The sequence below is a fragment of the Drosophila rhopaloa genome, unplaced genomic scaffold (assembly GCF_018152115.1).
Source record: "Drosophila rhopaloa isolate 14029-0021.01 unplaced genomic scaffold, ASM1815211v1 contig_163, whole genome shotgun sequence".
Taxonomy (NCBI): Eukaryota; Metazoa; Arthropoda; class Insecta; order Diptera; family Drosophilidae; genus Drosophila; species Drosophila rhopaloa.
The window spans coordinates 12092123-12113856 of NW_025335043.1; the positions used below are offsets into that span (position 1 = coordinate 12092123).

Genomic DNA, 21734 nt, shown 5'->3' on the forward strand with positions numbered 1-21734 from the left:
AAAATCGAATTTATCACTTTAACTTTTTCAATAATATGGGATTTAAACTTATTTTATATATTTCTTAGTCCCTTTGAACCTATTAATGTAACGCGCAGTGTACAAAAGGTATTTTTTCAGGGCTGCAATTGCAAGTAACAAAAATTATCGCTGTGAATGGCAATCTTAGCGGGAATTTTAAAAAATCAAAACTCAGATAGGTCACTTTTACTTTTTATTAAACTTTAGAATGGAGAACATTTTCCGCATGAGTGCCGGTCCGTTCCAATAACCCTTCATCATCAGCTTCCAGTAGAGCACCGGCATGAGCTCCTTCTTCATAAAGAACATCGAATACCTCTCCTTGGCCTGATCAACCGGGAATGTTTCTACGGGGGTTAGGGTGTAGTCGAATTCGGCCAGGATGCAGGAGCTGTAGCCGGTGACGATGGGACAGGAGGAGTACCCGTCGTAGCTGTCCGTGGCACTCTTGCCCTCGATCGCCGCCATCAGGTTCCTAAAGACCACCGGTGACTGGGCAGCTGCAAGCGGATGAATCTCATTTCGTATTCCAGATCATTGAATATTCCGATTCCGTCTCCGATTCCCAACGGAATCCAAATCTTACCTGCCGCCGCCGCCGTTTTTGAGTTGGGGGCGGATGACGAATCGCCGATGGAGAACACGTTGCTGTACTTGTTGTGCTGGAGGGTCGTCTGGTCCACGTCCACGAATCCGGTGGGGGTGACCAGCTGCTTACAGTTGGCCACAACATCCGGAGCGGTCATCGGTGGCGTTACATGGAGCAAGGAGTACTAAAGGAGGAGGTTAAGTAAATATTAGTGAAAGGGAGGGTTAGATAAAACCGAGGTGTAGTCGTTGAATTTAACTCGAATGATGAAAGCATCGTTAAAAAGTAAAACATTAATAAACTATTTAATTTGTAGTCCCTTAAGAATGGTAGCAATTAGTAGGAAAACTCAAAACGTTAAAAATCGATTAAATAATGTTTGTTAAAATCATTGAATTCTTCAACTTTTTAAAGCCATCCAAAGTGGATTTCCATTTTAGACACACTCATACCAATTTCAATCTTAACAAATGAAATTCAACTTATCTATGATATGATAAACCCTTTAAATAGACCCTATGTTCTCTAATTTCTTACCGTTTCCTCGATGAGTTGTCCCGGCTTTGTGAGATCCTCGAAGACAGCTATATTGTCCCTATGTCTGACCTCGACGAGATTTCTGTTAACATTAAGTGTGATATTTCGTTTCTTAACCAGTTTCATCAATGCATCCGCATAATGTTTAACACCAAAAATCACCGGAAGAGATGTGTTGTAAATAATATTGACGTTGTCGCGGCGACCCATCTGGAAAAGGAGAACATTGGTTAGTGTCCTTACCATTTTAGTTTGTTCATATACACACCTTCCTGAAATAGTGTTCCGATATGTATGCTATTTTCTGTGGAGCACCTGCACATTTGATAGGACAATGGGGAAAGGTGAAGATTGCATTTCCCTTGTATGTCCTACGCAGGCATTCATACACGTGATCCACGTACTTGGGAGAATAGATGGAGCAGACATTGCTGTCCGGGGTCTCCAGTGCCTCAACAAGTCCAGGGATCTGTTGGAAAATACCTTTCTATTAGGATATTCAAAACATATAATATTTAAGCTAACCTTTTCATACTTCAATTGCATTCCTGTGGCAATGACAAGGAAATCGTACTTAATCGTCTTGCCTCCAGAAGTGCTAACAGAATTATTATCGGGATCGAATTCCACGGCCTTTTCTTTCACCCATTTGGCTTTTTTGGGCAAAACCTCACTCATTTGTCTGTGACTCTGGTCCAGTCGCTTCATACCTCCTCCAATTAGAGTGAACATCGGCTGATAATAGTGTTTCTGCGGGGAAGTACCATGTTATATGATTAATACGAAAGATTAGTCACAGGGTGGTCTTACTTACTTCCTCGGGTTCCAAGACAATTACTTTGTTGCTGCCAAGACGCGAGGACAACTTGGCGGCCATGGCACATCCACCAGTACCACCACCCACAACTAACACTTGACATCTGGAAGAAAGATAGATTTAAATCAGAGGGGTTTTGATTTCAGGTACTCTTTATGACAGAATCTTCAAGGAGGGACAGTCGCATGACCACACCCTCCAAAGAGTGCTAATATATCATCGTAATCGAACCCTGACCCATAACTTAACTCTTCGTTATCGCCATTAATTAGATATGCCTGGAACTTAGTTGCTAACCCCACCTAAAACACACTAATTCAATTTGTTTTTATACGAGAGATATACCACAAGCACTTGCCATGCCATTCGATTCGCGGGAATTCGCAAAAACTTTCACATCGAAATAAACAAACTTACTCTTGCCGCTCGTGGTTCACTCGCGATGTTGAAAGGAATCTGGTGGAAAAGGCGGGTGTTGCATGGTTATTTACTGCAAAGAGGAGCCTGTGGCACTGGTTAAAGGCTCCTGGAAGACGACGGTTCATCCTGACAGCAGGTTGATCTCCGATCTTTCGATCTTGGTTAGCAAAAATCGGACTGCAAATGCCAACAACCGATGGACGACTGGCGCAGAAAAAAAGCTTTTGATGGGGGTTATCAAATCGTTTACACTTGCAGAAATCTTTGGCTATTTTGGAATTTTGAAAAACTTTCGAAATTTAAAACTGCCGATTTTCAGACGGCACATTGTACTCCAAACATTTTGAACTACTTTTTTGAACAACAAATCGAGTGTGCGGAAAGCTTTCAACAAACCTGATGAACAAATAAATGATTTTAAACACAAATAAATACACATTAGAAAACTTTTTTATTGGAACAGATAAATTCCCTTACTGTACTAATTACGAAAATATGTCAGGCCCCCAGAAAATAAAATAAATGTTAATTTAGCCCATCAACTATTAAATTCAGAGTACACATGGGCGAAAAACCTGTTTTGCGAACATAACAAGTTGTACTATCATTTTTGGTTGGGTGTATTAATTGTGTTAACCTTGAAAGATAGCCAAAGCTTTTTAGACTGCTTTTTCACCTATTCATTTGGTACTAAATAATCTAGAGCTTTAGATTATAGACTAACTTACAGTGAAGCTCAATAACAAGTTAAGCATTAGTTCATGTTCCCAAAATAAATGCACTTAATTCTATACAAATATGAAGTATTTGCCAGCATATTCCTGTGTACAGTAAAACCCAATAGCAAGTGAACGATGAGATCATGTTTTCAAAATAAATACCCTTAATTCTAGACAAATATAAATATATACATATATAAATGTTTGCCTGCGTATCAGGCAAAGTGCTCATAAATTATTTTTTAGCTTTTGCTTTTTTTTATGAGGTATACCTCTGGGGGCACCATTATCAAAAGAACCAGCTCTGAATGTGTTGATAACTAACCATTACTCCCAAAGAATAAGAATATATAAGTTTAAAATCGCAACATTTTAAAACGTCTCTTCTGATTATCATTCTACTCTTGGTTTTTTCCTGAACGATTTTTTTTGGGCTGGATCCCTGTCCTAGAGATAACCCCTAATTAAATATAGGTATTGCCGAAGGCTGAGCAACTGTTTTAATTAAAAATTCATATATTTAAAAAGGAGGCAATGTTTTCTCATTTGTTTTGATTACAGAGCAAAGCAAAATCCAACTTTTTGAAATTTCCATGAACCATTTCTCCTTTTCATAAACCCAAAAATCTGGATTCAATTTATGGCCCATGAGTTAGTTATTATACCTAGCAGAGGATATTGTAATTTCAGTCAAAAGTTTGCAAAGCAGTGAAGAGCACATTTCCGACTCTATTAAATATATTATATATTTTACACTTATTTAAAACAATGTTCATAGTAAGAAAATTAAGTATGCCATTTGTTGATAAAATAATGGTAATATAAATATTGATCTTATTAAAAGCTATCGAAGGAGTACTTGAAAATAAGCGCCTAATATGACTCTTTGTTGATGAGGTGAAAACCAAGGAGATGATAACAGGTAATTCCTGGATTACCTTGAAGGGGACAATTAACCCGGCACAATTAACTATTGAAACTTTCTTGACAATGCTGATTTTGATCTCTTTACCGCATTTCTGTATTAATTTTTAGGTTAGACATATTGATTAATTAAAACAGAATTAGTTTTTAAAACTAATTATCCAATACTTTTACCATGGGTGGGAACTTATTTATTAAAGAATCTTTCAATTTTTATTTATATTTTCTTAAAAAATAAACATCGGAAACTGTTATAACTTACTCAATTAAAGAATAAAGGCAAAAATAGTGTACGGCTCTTTAATTTAGCATAACAATACTACTAAACTTATTTCAATTAAAAAATACATGTATTATAGACTGATAAAAATAAAACGATAGAAATAGGTTCTTTGATTTGTGAGATTGTTGAATTTTTTGTCTGTGTACCTGCGTTATGTCTCTGACTTATCAAGGAAATCCTATATTATGTGTTCATTAAGTGGTCAATTAATAGATTCTACAAGTCTAATCAGAAAATGAAGGCCGCCATTAATTTTTACTGATAAACTGCAGCGGTCATCCACTTATACGAGTATACTTATAATAATTGTATTCAATTCAATAGAAAAAATCAAATGATTCTCAGCAACCTCTTCTGGCATGCAATATTGAAATTACCCTTACTTATCAAAAACGTTATATTATACTGTGTATTTAAATATTAAAAAAAGGCCCTTGGGGATTTATTTTAGAAATGCATTAAGGGATTTTTTGAAAGTCATGGATTTTACATGAATGTACTGCTGCTTTTGTGCAATTTAAACTCTAAATCAGATCAGATCAGATCGTGAAACTGACAGTTTTCTTGCATCATGTGAATATTTAACAAATTTTCCCGGCAGATAATAAGTTCAGAGGAACTCCGCGGTTGTCGAATACAATTTCCCTTCGCGCATGTGTCATATCCAGGGATTTTCCATGGGCCACAGACGGATAGACAGACGTGCATCGATGCTAATAAATGTAGTAAATGCTGGATGATTAAGTGAACAATGTTGCCAATAAACGCCACGAGACGACAACTGTGACAGCGGCGGGTTTAATTACGCCATGCTGCCGACTGATTGCAGATGGGAGTGGATGAGGATGAGGATGGGGATGGGGATGGGGATGAGGGGCAGGTCCTGGCAAGGACCTAGCGTGGGCCCGACCAGCCCACCATGAGGTGGCCCATCATCAATTGGAGACAAGCTGGCAATTCAAATGAAGCCCTATTGACTGATGGCCAAATTGGCTGCGCGACTGCGTGGGCGACTCGACGAGGGCCAATCTATAAATATATATAGTATAGAAATTCATGGGTGGTTGGGTGATTTTTGGTTTGTGGTTGGGTGGTTGGGTGGTTCTATCTGCCGCTCGACGGGCGATTGCCACTTTAAATTGGGCGTGGCATCGTCTGTTGCTAGGTGACCACTTCCACTTCCATTCCGATTTCGATTTCCATCTCCGCTGGCAAGGTCCCAACAGCCCATCATCATGTCGTTCCCGACCCGATAATGACCAAACTGGTGGTCTCCATGATGACTTTCCCCGATTGTCTGTTGCCTGTGATTGCGTGAGCTCCACTTCATTTGAATATAACGGTGGCAGGCCACTTGGAGCACGTAGGCCCACACAGAGAAAAATGCACAGGAACATCAGACTCAGAACTCCATCCTAAAATAGAATATCGTTAGCATAATATAAGATAGATATAAAAATAAAACAAATAATATCATGCTAATAAATCGTTATTGTCTTGAGATATAACTTTTATATTTATTTATTGGCGCTGGTATCATAATTGCATGCTAAATGCTTAATTACCTGTTCCTGTTTAGAACAAATTTAAAAACAAGAGAGAACGCTATAGTCGGGTGCCCCGACTATCAGATACCCGTTACTCAGGTAAAGGGAGTGCGAGGGAAATGGAGATAGAAACTTTGATCACGCATAACTTTTTAACGAATGGTCCGATTTGAAAAATTTCTTCTACATTTCGATAGGTATTGATAAACATAATAAAACTGCATTTTTACTTTTCCGAAATATTTAAATTTTTAAAATCGTATATAAGCGATTGTGGGCGTTAAAGGGGGCGTGGCACCTTTTTGAAACAAACTTGCGCTGCGTAGGAACTCCTAAAATCTACATGCAAAATGCCAATCTTCTAGCTTTTATAGTTTCCGAGATCTCAGCGTTCATACGGACGGACAGACGGACAGACGGACAGACAGACGGACAGACGGACATGGCTATATCAACTCAGGAGGTGATCCTGATCAAGAATATATATACTTTATAGGGTCGGAAACGCTTCCTTCTAGCTGTTACATACTTTTGCACGAATACAATATACCCTTTTACTCTACGAGTAACGGGTATAATAATAAGCCATTTCGGTAATATAAAGTCCCATTTCTTTTATGGCAAATAAAATGTTCCACATTTGGTTTAATATTATTATATATTTATTACAAAAATTATGTTTGTATGCCACTGCAAAATCGTTTTTATTTTTAAAATACTACAAATTGGAAGTCATATTTTGCTGAATGAAGTACATATATACATATATTGATCATTATTAAACTGATAAATTATGGAAATATTTCAAATGCTGTCACAGATAAGAGCCTTTTTAATTAAAATATTCCTTACCTTGGAAATATCACCCTCAAGTGACGAATTGTACAGAGCTGACACAGATAAGATTTTTTCATCGAATAAAACATTGATGAGCCATCTTTTTTGAGTCATCATTTTTCACTGTGCTTCTTTAGATATTTTAAAGAATTTTTTGGTATTGTCTAAATAAAAAGTGGGCGGATAAGCCACTTAAGGCTCAAGTTAAGAGTGTTATTGTTATAATGTTTACCGATTAGAGCCCAATTGTTATGAGCTGGACTACCAATTTTGGCTGTATTTTTTCTCCGTGCCAATACTGGAATACTCCTAGACTCCGAAGTGCATTTCAATTGACGCCACACCAAAATCAATTGCAGCAGCGTCTGCGGCGGGATCTTTGTGCAATTGGTCCGGCTGTGGAATGCAAATAGTGGCGGAGATGGATATGGCAGCAATTGATGCAGACCCCCGACTGGAGGCAGCAGGTCTGCCATGTCTATATCTATGGCTATATATCTATATCTATATCCACGGCCCCATAAGGAGTGACGTCCGCCATCGCCATTGTCCGCCCGGCGATGATTGACTGTACTGTCTGGCCGGCAAGCAGATGGAACTAATTCGCGTCGAACCGAATTAAAATCGCAACCTGCACAAATCCGGAATTATCAGCCTGCAGGCGGCGATAATAAAGGTGGACTCCTCCACTCTTAATTGACATCTGACATCTATTGATCCTTGGTTTGGGCTTCCACCATATGGGAACGGATCGGGGGGCACACTGTACCACAGTTTACTGTAAAAAACCGTACTGCTTGCCATATGCATTTGGGGCACGCATTTCATTTCAATTTCCAGTCCGATCCGAACACAGCCGATCCAATCATCTGCGAATGTTAATGAGAAAAATGTGATTTAAAATAATAAATTTGCATGAAATTTTCATCGGTTGCGAGTCAATCAAACAGGGGAGAGCAACAAGTAAGACAGCGGCAATAGCAATCCCATCCCCTGTAAGCCACCCCCTTTTTGGGGCTCAAACACACGAGCAACGCAACGAACACAGAAACTGATACAGATACAGATAAAGATACGAGTACGGATTCAGATACTGTATCTGTATTTGTATCTGCATCTGTAGATGTATCTGTGGAGAGTGCCGACGCCATAACTGTTATTAAAGCCCAGTGGAGTCCAATTTGCTGGCTCGTCCGTTTGTCCATGTGTCCGTTTGTCCGCCTGTCCGACTGTCCGCTCGTCCCGCTCCTCGTCCGTTCGTCATCCGTTCGGCGTCCGTTCGTCCCGCTCGCCCACTTGTTGATTTCTGTTTCGGGCATGCCCATGCCAGATATAAAAGCATGGACGCTCAATCTTCCGCCACACAGTCCATCACTCGCCACATCTCGAGCAGAACGGAGCTCCACTGAGAACTGAATACTAAGAGCCGAGACCAAAACTGCAGCTTGAGTTTGGTGTGCCAAGTGAAACCGAAAACCACCGACAACGTATTCCGAAAATCCACCGGAAACTCCTGCGATTGTTCTAGAACTCTAGTGAAAGTGCCAAACGAAGCTCTGAAGTGAAAGTCATCTAAGAAACTACAGATATGCAGGTAGGATTACAAGTCAATAACTTGATAAATAAATAAACTAACTAAGTTTATGTTGATGGAAGAATTTCATCCTTGAATTGGGACAGTTTTCTTGGGATTTTATTATTTTTTGTCTTTGGAGTTGGGGATATTTATTGTATAAACTTTTAGACTTTTTCTGAACTTAATTTAATAAATTAAAATGTTGATCTAAGGATGAAAGTTAGAAAAGTCTTGAACATTTGGAAAGAAAGAAAAAATTAATTAAATTAGTTTAATATTTTTTTAATTTAACAAGAATTTAATTTTTGTTTTTTTTTTATAAAAGAAACTAAAGAAGTTTACAAACTTCTATTAAGTAAATTTTCCAATTCCTCTTTTTGAGAAAATCCTTTAAAGTAATTAAATTTCGTATAAGCTTTCAATCTATATTTGAGTAATACTATTAAGCAAAAATTCCCCACAGCCATAAATTATTCTTTATAAAGGCATTATAATAGAAAAAAAACCTGCCCCAATATAATAAAATTCTGGCTAAAAAAATGATAGCCCAGTTAATTGGGGTTCGGGGCTGGAAATTCATCTTAATAACCTGTATAGCAGCTTCCTCCGTTTGACTCATCGTCAGGCAGTCGAAAGGTCTCTCTCGCAGACTTTGAGCTTCCATCTAATATATATCTTATATATATTTGGAGCAGTTTCTGATCTCGTGCCATCAATGCATAACTTTTGGGGATGAGAGTGAGCAATACTTTCGAGTTGCCTTGATTCATGTGACGTGGGTTGGTAGGGGCAAACAGTCAAACAGTTTAAATAATACTTCTCATGTTCGTTATTTAGCACACTCGTGATTTTTAATTGTACAACAAAAATGACTATGCTAGATTCGTTATCGCGCTAGGCAACAGGCCCAGTCAGAACGAGATTCTTATTAGAACAGTATATAGAACAGTACTTGGGATAGAGCTATGGGATCTGGGATTCATACAGAAGACGCCAGTGGGTCTGTAGGTTCCTCCTGATATCTGATATGATGTTGTTTATCTTCGTGGAAGAGTCGCAAAAGCCGGATAATAACGATGAGTGCATCGCTTTGGCGAAAACATGCTTTCATCCGCCGAAAATCGAGGAACCAAAAGTAAACAAAGTCCTCAAAGGCGATCGAGCGTGAGAAGATTGAGAATTGTTAAACAAAACTGAAGAATAATATTGTGAATTTCTCTGTTGTTTGTATGTTTTTTGATTTTTAGTGTCCTCAGCCGGAACATGTTAATGAGAACTGTGCGAATGTTTCCAGTTTTATCTAGATTCAAGATCCGCTTATCAAAGAACGTCGATATTAACCCTCTGATTATTTTTCGTTTCTTACAAATTTCTTCCTTTTGTAATTGCTATTACAGAAATATAAAAATTTCAAATTCAAATAAAAGGTGTAGGTTGCTAAGTAAAATATTGTCCCAATCGTTTTCCATTGCATTCTGGAATATTATCTTTTCATTAAATGGTGAAATTTAGTTTATAAACATAAGCATTGATTCTATTGATTTTGGGTTCGAGAACCTTTCATTGATTTCATAACGACTTGCCTTCGCTAACTAATTTTATTCAACTTTTGAAAACATGTTATTGTTTCTGCTGTTATTGCAAATGATTGCTATGAAGTATTTGTATGTTGTAATGAGCGAAATTTTCTAGAAAAACAAAAACAGATCTTAATTATTTTTTTTAATGAGATAATAACACCTTTTTTTACATATAACCAATATTCTGTTTAAAATTCCAAAACTTTTGCTTATAATATTCTAGTTTTTTGCTTAAATCTAAGGGCGAATGCGAAATAATTTACAAATGGTTTAAGTTATTGGAGAAGTGCTGCCACCTTGATAACTATAAGTAGTTAGATATTGCAGAAGCATACATATGTAACCTTGGATTGCCAAGGGTTAATCCGATCTGCTGAGTCAGAAACTTCTTGGGTTAGGCAAAAACTGCTATGCATTTAGTGTCGCGTCAGCTCGAGACCTCCCAATTGGCTTTCGGTTCCATTTCCAAGTGGAGCGGTGTCTACGTGAGCCGCCGAACATCTCAACCTCCATCACATTCCCCGCATCCACCTTTAAAAGCACCTTTAAGTCGACTCCCCGCGAGAATTGGTTACATGTTTTATTTTAAGCCTGACGTTGCGCTGGTCACGCAGGCACCTCACCCTCCCTCCTGCACCTCCCCCAAAAGCCCCCTAAAACCACTATCGTTCGATTCTGAATCGAAATCAATTCACAAGCAATTAATAATCAGATCGCTTTTGTAATAAATTGCAATTTTATTAAATGCAAAAAGAAAAGACTAAGCAAAATAAATCGTTGCCTTCGAGTTTTTTCGCAATGAAATTAGTGTGTGGAGAGGGGGGAAGAGGGAGAAGAAGGGGGCGGGTCAGGGCAGGGAGGCGCGAGTTCAAATGCGTCACAATTTTATTTGCAATATTTCATATAGCGTATACGATCGATAAGAGAGTGGGCGAAACAGGAGGGTGAAGAGTACAGAGAGAGGAAAAGAGCATTGAAGAGAAAACCATGCTCTTTGGCTGCCCCCCTTTGTGTTTGTGTGTGAGAGACGAGCCCCCAACTGATGCTGTGTGTTTATCCACTCACATACACCAACACACTCACACACCCAGCGGCACACTCAATTATGCTGCACACTTATAAATTACTGGAATATATTCCATACACAGACACACTAGCACCCACTGTATGTGAAGACAATTAGGAGGAATCTTTAATTGGCCTCCATGATATACCCCCTCTGCCACACCCCCCTCTTCTTGAGTATGCGTGTGTGGGGCAACGAGCCCCCTTTTAAACATGTTTTTTTTGCTTTCATAATTGTTTTTCAAGCTCTATTGAACTTGGGGCGTTGATGATGACGACGATAACAACGCTCAAGTTGAAAATAACATCGCCTCACACGTCATCAGACGTCATCTGGCTACTCTAGCCAAAAAATAGGGATGCTACTGATCTAGGGGGTCTTGACGGTAAAATCATATGTTAGCATATTACAAACCATATTTATGTAGAAGACTTTGTAAAAAAAAAACAAATCCTAGCCTATCAGTTAGATTTCAGACTTTAACTCTTCCGAAACTCTTTTAAAACTAACATTACTTTCCTTTGTCGCTATACATATATCAAACCTTTTTTATTTATGAGTAGAACGGCCGATCAAGATTTCCACTTGCTTATTGCTTGCTTTCATAGTTGTATTTTTCCAGGTAAAATGTTTTACTTACAGTCCAAAATTAAAAGCGTTAGTAATATAGTTAATGATAAAAGCGAAGCAGAGAGATAACTATACTAAGCTAGTACAAATATTTTTAGGACTTATTGAGAATTTAAGACGCTTCATAGAAATTACGCTTATTCATCCTCCTAGTTATTTTTTAATCTTCCAGATATCGAATTGAAGATACTTTACGTTGTGTTAGCTAAGTTCAACCCTATCTTATTTTAATAGTATTTTTTTGTGAAGAGTATTTCCCCTTCGGTTATGAAAAGTTAAGTTAACCTCGATTTCGTAGTTTCTGTTATTGTTTTCTTTTGCCAATTCATTAAAATGGAATGAATTAAATTAGAACGAAATATGGAAAAGATAAGAACTGTCTATGGGGGGCGCAAAGAGTTAGGAAGGCGGCGGGCTAGATGATTGTGCACATATAGCACGTTCTGATACTCATACCTTAAATATCGGAAGCCAAGTCATTGGACTTTTCAAAGCTAACTGTTGTGACTGTACGAGAAAGTTCAACTTGTTTTTCTTGTAACAGATACGGATAATACATAAGGAAAACATGAAGTCTAGAATACAATTTCACCAGGTTTATATGTACTAAATTATTTCAATAAAATGTGGTTATATAAATATTTAAGTGTCCACCCTAGGACTATTAAACTTTTAAAATGTGTGTTTCTTAGCCATCTTGAGAGTAGAATATGATACAACTCTTTGCAAAACCCGAAGAAAACCGAAGAACTTAAGTGATCCTAAGCATTTAAATTCTTTAATCCCTAATGGTTTCTATAGCACCCCACTATGCACAATTTTGACATGTAGGCAATGCTAATTCCCTGCCACTTGGATGCACTTTCCGGTGACCCAACCCACTTAGTTTTCGAATATATTATTTTACCGACTGTCGATGACTCATCGACTCGAGTCTCGGGTCTCTCTCACGTACACATGGTCTCAGGGTTATGCTCTAAAACTCGGGCTTACCTTTTTGCTGCACATCAGTAGTTTCGGCTAGGAGTAGGGGTGTGTTATAGGGGCAGGGGTAGGGCTGGGGGTACGGATCGGCTTAAATGGCTGATGCAATCGGAACGCAAATTGGGCGAGAGCCGGAGTCAGTGTGGTTGCCCTCTCTTTTTGTTGCACAACAAGCAGAAGGTATAAATATACCTACCGTCTGGTAATCGGAGACCCCAAAAAAGAGACACCCAACACACTCGAGGAATGCCAGAGAGTCGGATTACCCGTGATCGTATAATTTGTCGCCGGTTAATTCATAAATTACAAATACCGAATGCTGATTTGTGATTTGTGAGCCATGAATATGCGATGAGGAAGTCCGTTTCCAATTCCGATTCCGTCACCTTCGCTGATAAGCTTCAATTTTGAGTTCCCAGAGTCCCACAGCAGCTCCACGTACATAGCTATTAACAACCCCCAACCACCAAGCAATTAGTGATAATTGCATTTCGTTCGGATTTGTCGTGAAAATTTTCCACATTTTACAAAAAGAGAAGAAACTTGATATGTGGTTTCAAAAATTTTCCATTCCATTTGTTCGTTATGCTCAATACAGTACATTACACACACTTTGTGCGCGTGTGTGCGTCGAGATCTCGTTATAATGTACAGCTATTGAGAATGGGGCATTGCCCAAGAGAACGGGGGAGATCGGTGCGGGAAGTCGGGGGGCTTATCAGGCACTTTTGGGCTCGATCCAGTTCAAGTTTAGGGGTCGAAAGAATCAATACAATTGACTTTGCCGTGATTTCCCCATCGTAGAAAAGAAATCACCGTCAAAGCCTTAATGAATCATTATGTTCTCATCTAGTTCGGTATTATTCCATCTCGGGCAATTTGATTTAATGGTACTGAAAGTTAAATAGTTATTCTACATTTGTTTAAGGGGTTTTAAAAGCTTTTTATTTCTGAATACGATTCAATTAAGGACATACAGGATATAGGTTTTATAAAACAAACTTCCACACAAGATCAGGGAAGTCTCTATAAGTCGAACTTGTTCTAACAACAAAAGATATTATAACTATTCAATTAAAACAATGCAACGTTTTATAGCTCAACTTAACTTTCTAGTAAGAGGTACTTAAATCTTTAGCAGTTTTATTATGGCGATCTTTGTTACATCTTACTCTTAGTTTAGTGGCTTAATTTTTTGTAAATCTTATATATAAAATCTCGCTTAAAAAGGATTTCCTTAGCGGCTGGCGAAATGCCATTGATGGCTGTACGTGCTATCCGATCCCATTCTTATGTGGATTCCCTGAACTGACCTTTCATAGCGCTGTCAAGGCGACACGAGCTCATTGCGGCACTTTGTCTTTGTTGCACTCTTGAGCAAACAAGCGAAGGAGATCGAGACCAGTCGAGAAGTTGGGAAGTCGAGAAGTTGGGTAGTAGAGAAGTTGGGCTGTTGCTAGGCGGCTAAAACCCGACTTTATCAGCAGGCAAAACGAGGGAGGGGTATAGAGGAGGGGCAGAAAGACTGTGAAAACGGCACAGAATTTGTGGCATGAGCATGAATTTTCTCACGTCGTCACCAGCGTTCCGCTGGCTGATACAGTCACACACCGACAACCTGCAATTCAACGAATGACTTTGTATCTGTGAATGTATCTGTAAACGCATCTGTATCGGTGCATCTGTATCTGTAACTGGTCTTGGCTTGCCAGTTGCATGTTGCACTATCTTTTCCCCGAACTCTTGCTCTGTCTCCGTCTTTATATCTATCTCCGTCTCCTGCTCTATCCGTCCGTCCCGCTGTCCGAATGTCTGACTTTGAATGAGCCGTTTCCCCGACCTCTTCCACAGGTACACTGAAAAAATAGGGTAGTTATCGGATATCATTGGATGTTATGGACCTGAAAAAAGATTAGTAAATTATGTCTTTAAGAAAGGTTTGCCTTTTAAAAAGAGTAGGGTTAATCACTTTAATTATGTTGTATTTGGAAGAGATAGATGTACTAGTACTATTTTTTACCCATTTGGAGATATCTCTAAAAAAAAACAAAGCATACCCTAAGGCGTTTTCTTAACTGTGTCCTGGAAAATAGTCCAATTTTCACAATGTTTGGTATGCAGTCACATAAACCCATTACACATATTTAGACATTAATTTCTGCCAGTGTACCCCTACCACCGACTGGTTCCGGTGGTGTGTTGCTGCTTTGTATCTGCGGCTCTGGAGGTGTTGCTATCGCTGGCACGACGTTAATTAGCAGAAAAGTGCAAACGATGCGGGCCGGCCGGCCAGCCGTGTGGTGCGATGCGATGCAGATCCAGTGTGGTGCAGTTTGGTGCGGAGTGGTGCCCGAAGAGATTTACCCATTACCCATTAGCGGAAGCGGGCCAATTTGGCTTACCCATGCACATGCACGAGTCTCCGATCGTCCATTGTCATGATGCAATAATTTGTGCCATCAACTCACCGAACAATCGTACGATTTTCAGTCAGCTATATGGAAAAAAAAAAAAAGAGTGACGGGGGGCCAGACCTCGACCTCTCTTTCCCTCAGCCATACGTATATGTTCGGCTGTGTGCGGAGTGAAAACCAGCTATCGATCGTTTCTAGGAAATGGAACCTATAAATCTACGCTTCGCACGAAAGACTTCGATGACAATGCCGCTGGGCCGTCCACCTGAGATCGAGATCGAGATCGGAGGGGCGTTGATAGTCGGAGATCGGTGATATTGGTGCCGGCCGGTGACGCTCTCCCAAGTCGACGATGGCCACATGAATATGTATGCCAAGCCAAGTTAAGACGGTTCCGATTCCGATCCGATCCATGGGTGATCTCATTTGGGAAGGCCCCTAAAGCACACTTAAAGAAATTAGAAAGTCCTCTCTTAATTGGGTTTTATTTAGTCTTTTAATTATTTTCAAGAATAGGATTTTTTTTTCTTCTTTTTAAATGTTAAACTTCCCTGTATTGGTATGATCCTTCAAATGTTTTGAAGTTATTGTACTTCTTATTATGTAATTATTTAACTCTATTTGTTTTTTGTGATCAAAATCGGAAATCAAAACCTAGTATTGGAATAAAAACCGTTCTTTAAAGCTCTATAAGTATGCTACCCTTTTCTAGACCCAACTAATGCAATATAATGGTTGTCCTATTCCAAAAGTTTTGTAACATCAAAGTTATCTTTCCTTTGTTCAGATACATCTTATAATTCTCAAGTCATTTTTCAATAGAAACAATCTAGACTTTTAATTGATTTTTAGTTTGTTAAATCAGACTTTATTACACCTATCAAATTCAATCTAGTCACAAAATATCCGATTTTTATGTCTGATTGTTCAGTTTGATCCCGCTCAATTGCATCCGTGTGGCGGGCATCTAGGAAGTGCAACCCCTGACCGCGTCACTTGCGAGTGTTACGTGAGGGGATCGGATCGGATCGCTGGTCGCCCCAGTCCCTCCTATTGTAGAAAGTGCTCCCCAAGTCGCATCAAAAGGCCATTTCAATTCAGTGCCCCTTACGTCAGCGTTACGATATCGTTGCCAGCGCTTTGAGGTGTGCCGTCCAAGGCTGAGGAGGCCGCAGCGGCGGAGGAGGAGGTGTCCAGGGGGCGGAGGAGGAGCAGCCAGATCCGGGGCTCGGGGGATCGGCGGAGCAGGCGGAGGCAGCGGCACGAGACACAATTTCAAGCACCTGCAAGATTTTTCTCTCAATTGAATTTCGCTTTGTGGCTGGCTCGATGCCGCTGCCAAGTGTTTTCTGGGGTGGTGGTGGGGGCGGAAGGGGTAGGACATGGGGGCATGGAGGGGGGCTTGGAGGGGGAACAGTCTGCGGTCGGACGATTTGTGTAACGTGCAATAAATAAATTACTCGTAGAATTGAATCTAGTTGTCGATGTGGCTTGTCGATAAAGCGAAGAAAGAAACTAGTCGCGGTGCCTCAGTCGACCCCCTTCCCCATCCCCCTATCCGCTCCCCTTCCCCATCCCCCCTGACCACAAGCGGCTGCCGCCCGGCAACAGCGGAAAGCGAACACGCGATGTGGCTGCCAGTCTGTCTGCCATTTTGGCTGCACCTCCAGCCCCCAGCCCGCGGCTCCCAGTTTCCAGCTCCCGGCCGGCAACGCCAGCTCAGACTGGTATGGATCCCCCCTTTACACCACCACCCCCTCCTTCCTAAGATACACTTACATTTACGAGTAGGCAATCAACGATGCACTTAAAAAAATAAACATCACTTCAATAAAAGAATTGCACATTAGTTCACTTTATATACCTAAAAGAAATCCATTTAAACAGATTCATCCTGAAAGAAAACGTTCATAGACTTATTTTCTTTTTTAAACATTTTTTATTAAGGTGAGTTGAGCTGTACCAAAATATAGATATACCGATTTTTTTTATTTTCGCTGAGATTACTATCTCAGATCTAAAGTGTTAAAGAAACAGCTTATGAGCTATATATAGTTACTTCTTGCTTCTCGCACCTTTGTCATGATACTCTAATCTCAGTTATCAACATTTAAGCTGAAAAGTCGTTCTATTTTTAGAGATAATTAACAATTTAGCAAAAAACCTAATTCGTATAAAATTGTTTTAATAGATAACCTTGAGCTAGGTGACTTGGAATACGAGGTATTCTGTCGTACTTTTCCAGTTTTGGCCTTATTCCTTTTAATGTAGTTCTTTAGTTAAATGTTATTTCTTTATGAATCTAGTGGCTTAAATTTTCGTCATAGATTCTTTCTTTGAGTGTAACTTGTGGTATCGTACCGCCACTCCTCCTCCTCCTCCGCTGCTCATTCAGCCAACGATCGCCGCAGACAAACTGGCACTCACACTTGATTGCAATGAGGCGATCGCATGGACAGATCAGACAGACGGAAAGACAGACAAATAGACGGATGGACGGACAAACCACTGACTTGGACTCGGAATCGGACTCGAACTCAGACACGGTCTCGGCTAATGGAACCTTGCACCATGCCACTCCATGCCACTCCCCCTCCCCCTATACAAACCAATCTCGAACTACCCAACATTAATGAAGACTGGGGCGCATAAGAAGTTGTCAGTTTTATCGGCCACACTTTTGAATGCTGCTTACTCTGTCAACGGGCTTAAAGCCAAGTTCTGCTTCTCATTGGTGGCTGTTAAATTGGGAGATTGGTTATGCATATCAAGTCCGAGTCAGTGAGCATGAAATCACAAAAAAATAATTAAAACCATTCAGATTTTCGAAATCAAATCAGCAGATTAAATTTATGGTCCTGATAACTACAGGAGAACTTCGATATCTGAAACTTATTGTGGCTAATAGTTTGGTTTGTTTATCTTTACACTTAGGAGTGATTCATGAATATTTTAAGCAGAAGTGTCAAACACCGAAATGTAAAGATCCTATTTCGGCTGTTAGCACCTTTAATATGTGATCTAATTTCTGTTGTTGACACCTCCCACTTTTCTACAATGCCCCTGACAAATATATGTCTTCATTTCTTAGTATCTCATATTTTGAGATTTAGTTTGAAAATGAAAAGTATCTTCTTGTATTCTGTTAAAAATTGCATCATAAAATATATTTGATAAATGTACATGATGAAATTGTCTTAATTGTAAAGACCCAATTAAAGAAACATTGGAGAACTCTGATAAATGGTTTCTATAAGTATCCTTCGGTAATACATATATTGAATGGTGTCTGGGGATCATGGGTTTCCCAGTTATTGTAGTTGGACTGTAGCTGGTCGTGCAATTAGGCAAACGAAAGCCAGATTCAGATTCAGATACAGATCCAAAGGCGGATAATCGAATCCCCCGGCCGGTTATATCCGTTTTGTTCCGCACCTTCCCGGTGCGGCGGTCGCACAAAGAATTACGATCTGAGAACGAGTAATTGAATGCTAGTGGCTTGTCACCCGGTGAAGAGGAGGAGGTGGAGGAGGCGGAGGAGCGGAGCGGCAAAGAGAGCCGGGAGAGATCGAAGAGCGGCGGAGCGGAAGAGGCATGCGGAGAAGAGAAGAAGGAGAGCGGGCCGAGCCACAAGTGGCCATGTGTGAGTGAGCCGGCGTCGCATATAAATGGAACAGCGCTGCGGTTACACATTCAGTTCTGTTACAGTTTCCAGCTGTTGAACACAACTTTTGAGAGCCACCAGTCGCAGTTCCGATCCAGTCCGATCCGTTACGATCCAACCCGAACTTAACCGATCCTCGCTTTTCAAATTCGCCGTGATCCGCTTAAAAAACGCCCCAAACACCTTGAATCGAGTGTAATGTCGATGAACCGTGCGTATTCAAACGAGTGCCGCGCCAACCAGACAACCAACAAATCCAAAGCCAAGTCCACATCCAAGGAAGCCCGTTCCGATCACTGATATCCACTCGAGGATCGAATGTGCCAGAGCCGTCAGCTAGATATTCGCTACGAGACTTTGACCCACTAAAGACGCAGCACCCAATCCTAAACCAGCCACCTGATAATCGCTATCCCCAAGCGAAGGACCATCCAACACGATCCATATTCGTCCCAGACAGACCGGCAAGCAGCCAAGATTCCGCCAACACTGAGCTGCACGACCTCCAAGACGGCATCCAGCGCCGGATCTATGTCAGTGCTAAGCCAACTGCTGCTCAACTTCAACCAGAAAGCCCAAACCAGGAGCCACCACAACATAGAGCTGATAAATTCGTTCATAACATAACGACAAGCCGACCGTCGATAGCACTTGATATCATATCATCCAACGTTAGGGAGAAATTTGCAAACATTTTTTACCGGAAGAGAAAAAAGAAATCAAATCAAAAGGTGAGTGAGTAATGCGTTAACAATAGACCAGTGAATCCTATCTATCAATGTCGTGTTTTTTCAAAAACCGAATTCGTAGAAATTCCCCGAAAACCAAAATCCCCGTCGAAGGGCAAAAAAAACCGTCTGATGCAACGTTCGCCAACGATTGGCGAATGGCTATTGAGGGGGCTTTCAAATATACAATACCCTCGAAACCATTTGAATAATTAATCGGTCACGCAGTTTGTCCAGTCTAGACTCTAGACATGGACACACTAGCCCTTGATCTGCGGAATATGAATCAAGTTGTAGAATTCGAACAAATTGACGTCACAATGGTGTCATTCCGTTTTCGATTTCTGCCTCTGATTCGGCCCACGCAAGATTCTTATATCATTTTTTTTCTGGTGTCGTGGCATTGTGAAATTCGTATTGAGAGCGAAGATCTCTCGGGTTCGGGTTTGATAATTGCTTCTTGGGGGTTGGGGTTTTATTCGGGAAAGGATTTCGATTTAGATTCCGAGAGCCATGCCATTTCGCAAGTCTTAGTAATGTTCTAGAGTCCGGCGGCTGAAGGCCTTTCGTTCTTATCGGGGAAATAGACTATGAGACCTCCCCTGATTTATAGGTGGTGATAAGTGTTGGGGATGACTGGCGGGAATCCAGGCAATCGCATCACGTTGCTCTGGGGTTTATTAACCTACATTAGAGTACATCGTATGACTGTGGACGAACTTTGAACTCACTGCCGATTTCCACTCTGATCTTGCAGAAAATGAATTTACATGTGTGCGCCTTAGCGCTGCTGCTGTTCGGCAGTATCGCCACTGTCCGCGGAAGAGCCATGGACCTGGTAGACGATAGCAACGACGTGGACAACTCCATCGAGGCGGAGGAGAAGCCCCGCAACCGACTCATCGAGGCCGACTGGCTCAAGTTCATCAAGACGCCGCCGACCAAAATGCAGCAGGCGGAGGGTGCCACCATCGAGATCGTTTGCGAGATGATGGGCTCCCAGGTGCCCAGCATCCAGTGGGTGGTGGGTCATTTGCCCCGCTCCGAACTCGAAGATCTGGAATCCAACCAGGTGGCCGAAGAGGCGCCCAGTGCCATTGTCCGTGTGCGATCGTCCCACATCATCGATCACATGCTGAGCGAAGCCCGCACCTACACCTGTGTGGGACGCAGTGGCTCCAAGACCATCTACGCCAGCACTGTGGTGCATCCAGCTCGCTCCTCTCGTTTCGTGCCGGAGAAGACCTACCCGGGACCCCAGAAGCCGCGCATCATCTATACCGAGAAGACGCATCTGGACCTGATGGGCAGCAACATTGTGTTGCCCTGCAAGGTGCACGCTCGTCCCAGGGCCGAGATCACCTGGTTGAATAACGAGAACAAGGAGATCGTCCAGGGACATCGCCACCGGGTCCTGCCCAGTGGCGATCTTCTGATCTCCGAGATCAAGTGGGAGGACATGGGCAACTACAAGTGCATAGCCCGCAACGCCGTCGGAAAAGACACCGCCGACACCTTCGTGTATCCCGTACTTGTAAGTATTCCCCTTCCTAGTCCCGCATCCCAACTCATCCTAAGTAATCCCTTATTCTTTTCTTGTTTTTGCAGAAGGAGGAGGAGGACTAAAGATCCCACCATTACAACCACAGAACAAAAGGCTATCAGATTGACGACGGAAATTCATCTAGTTAGTTAGATAGATCAAATGCCTTCGAAGATGCGAGAAAAGAAAAGAAATATGCTTAGAAAAACCACAAAAAAAATTGATGGAGTAAAAGGTCATACGATTTACAGTTATGTACAATTTAGGTTAAGCCCAATCTAGCTCGTAATCCTGGTAAATAACCGTATCTAATGCCGGCTTAGACACTAATTTTCTAACTTACCATTCTCGAATAGCAGTCACAAGTATAGCATTCGAAACATAGTATCTACTTTATGGTTTTCTTCAATTATAGCTTTAGTTATTGGCTTGTAATCACGCGTCTTTTGTTTTTGTAAGTAGCAATGATTGTTCCTAGCGATTCAGGCGAGCTCTAGTTAACGTATTTAAATTAATTGGCCGTTTACTTAAGGGTACACAAGCAACCCAAGCACTTATATAACTTGTAGCACAAACCACAATCAATCAATCAGTCAATCACCCAATTCGTATTTATGTGCACCCATCATTTAAACAACTTATTTATTGATCGACCAAATTCATCCAGCATCGCAACCCATGTAGAATCACGAAATAGTATTCACGGAATTAATCAGTTTCATAAGCTACCCAACTATGTTTTAATTTATAAGCTAATAGAACTGAACTATGGTTTTCTAATTGTTTAGTTTTTAATTTTAATCAACCTTAAGCTATAGTTTTTGAATAAATACATGAAAACTGAACGGCAAGTGT

The 21734-nt window shown here is 40.8% G+C and overlaps 3 protein-coding genes across 4 annotated transcripts; 2 read left to right on the forward strand and 1 right to left on the reverse strand.

Moving 5' to 3' along the window:
- Window positions 1-201: 201 nt before the first annotated feature.
- On the reverse strand, window positions 202-2595 carry LOC108053572 (sulfide:quinone oxidoreductase, mitochondrial). The gene is made up of 7 exons (XM_017136270.2): window positions 2382-2595; window positions 1962-2067; window positions 1673-1897; window positions 1416-1616; window positions 1148-1357; window positions 608-794; window positions 202-521 (listed from the first exon to the last, which is right to left on the reverse strand). The coding sequence occupies exons 1-7, from the start codon at window positions 2507-2509 to the stop codon at window positions 208-210; spliced, it is 1371 nt and encodes a 456-aa protein (XP_016991759.2). The 5' UTR covers window positions 2510-2595; the 3' UTR covers window positions 202-207.
- Window positions 2596-8080: 5485 nt separating this feature from the next.
- Window positions 8081-21724, forward strand: LOC108048396 (neural/ectodermal development factor IMP-L2). 2 transcript variants are annotated; one of them, XM_044458021.1, is made up of 3 exons: window positions 8081-8288; window positions 20094-20870; window positions 20945-21724. In XM_044458021.1, the coding sequence occupies exons 1-3, from the start codon at window positions 8283-8285 to the stop codon at window positions 20960-20962; spliced, it is 801 nt and encodes a 266-aa protein (XP_044313956.1). In that variant the 5' UTR covers window positions 8081-8282; the 3' UTR covers window positions 20963-21724. The 2 variants fall into 2 exon arrangements, with proteins under 2 accessions (XP_044313956.1, XP_016984486.1); XM_017128997.2 differs by lacking the exon at window positions 8081-8288 and adding an exon at window positions 19232-19339.
- LOC123037429 lies at window positions 19140-19235 on the forward strand. Its single transcript, XM_044458023.1, has one exon. It carries the CDS (start codon window positions 19140-19142, stop codon window positions 19233-19235), a length of 96 nt encoding a protein of 31 aa, XP_044313958.1.
- Window positions 21725-21734: the final 10 nt, after the last annotated feature.

Bases quoted from the DNA above. Each gene is read 5' to 3' on its own strand.
- LOC108053572 (XM_017136270.2), bottom strand. From the start codon at position 2,509: ATGAACCGTCGTCTTCCAGGAGCCTTTAACCAGTGCCACAGGCTCCTC. The intron at 2,068-2,381 runs GTAAGTTTGTTT...TCTTTCTTCCAG, and splicing joins GTGAACCACGAGCGGCAAGA to ATGTCAAGTGTTAGTTGTGG. The intron at 522-607 runs GTAAGATTTGGA...ATCCGCTTGCAG, and splicing joins AAAAACGGCGGCGGCGGCAG to CTGCCCAGTCACCGGTGGTC.
- LOC123037429 (XM_044458023.1), top strand. From the start codon at position 19,140: ATGTCAGTGCTAAGCCAACTGCTGCTCAACTTCAACCAGAAAGCCCAA.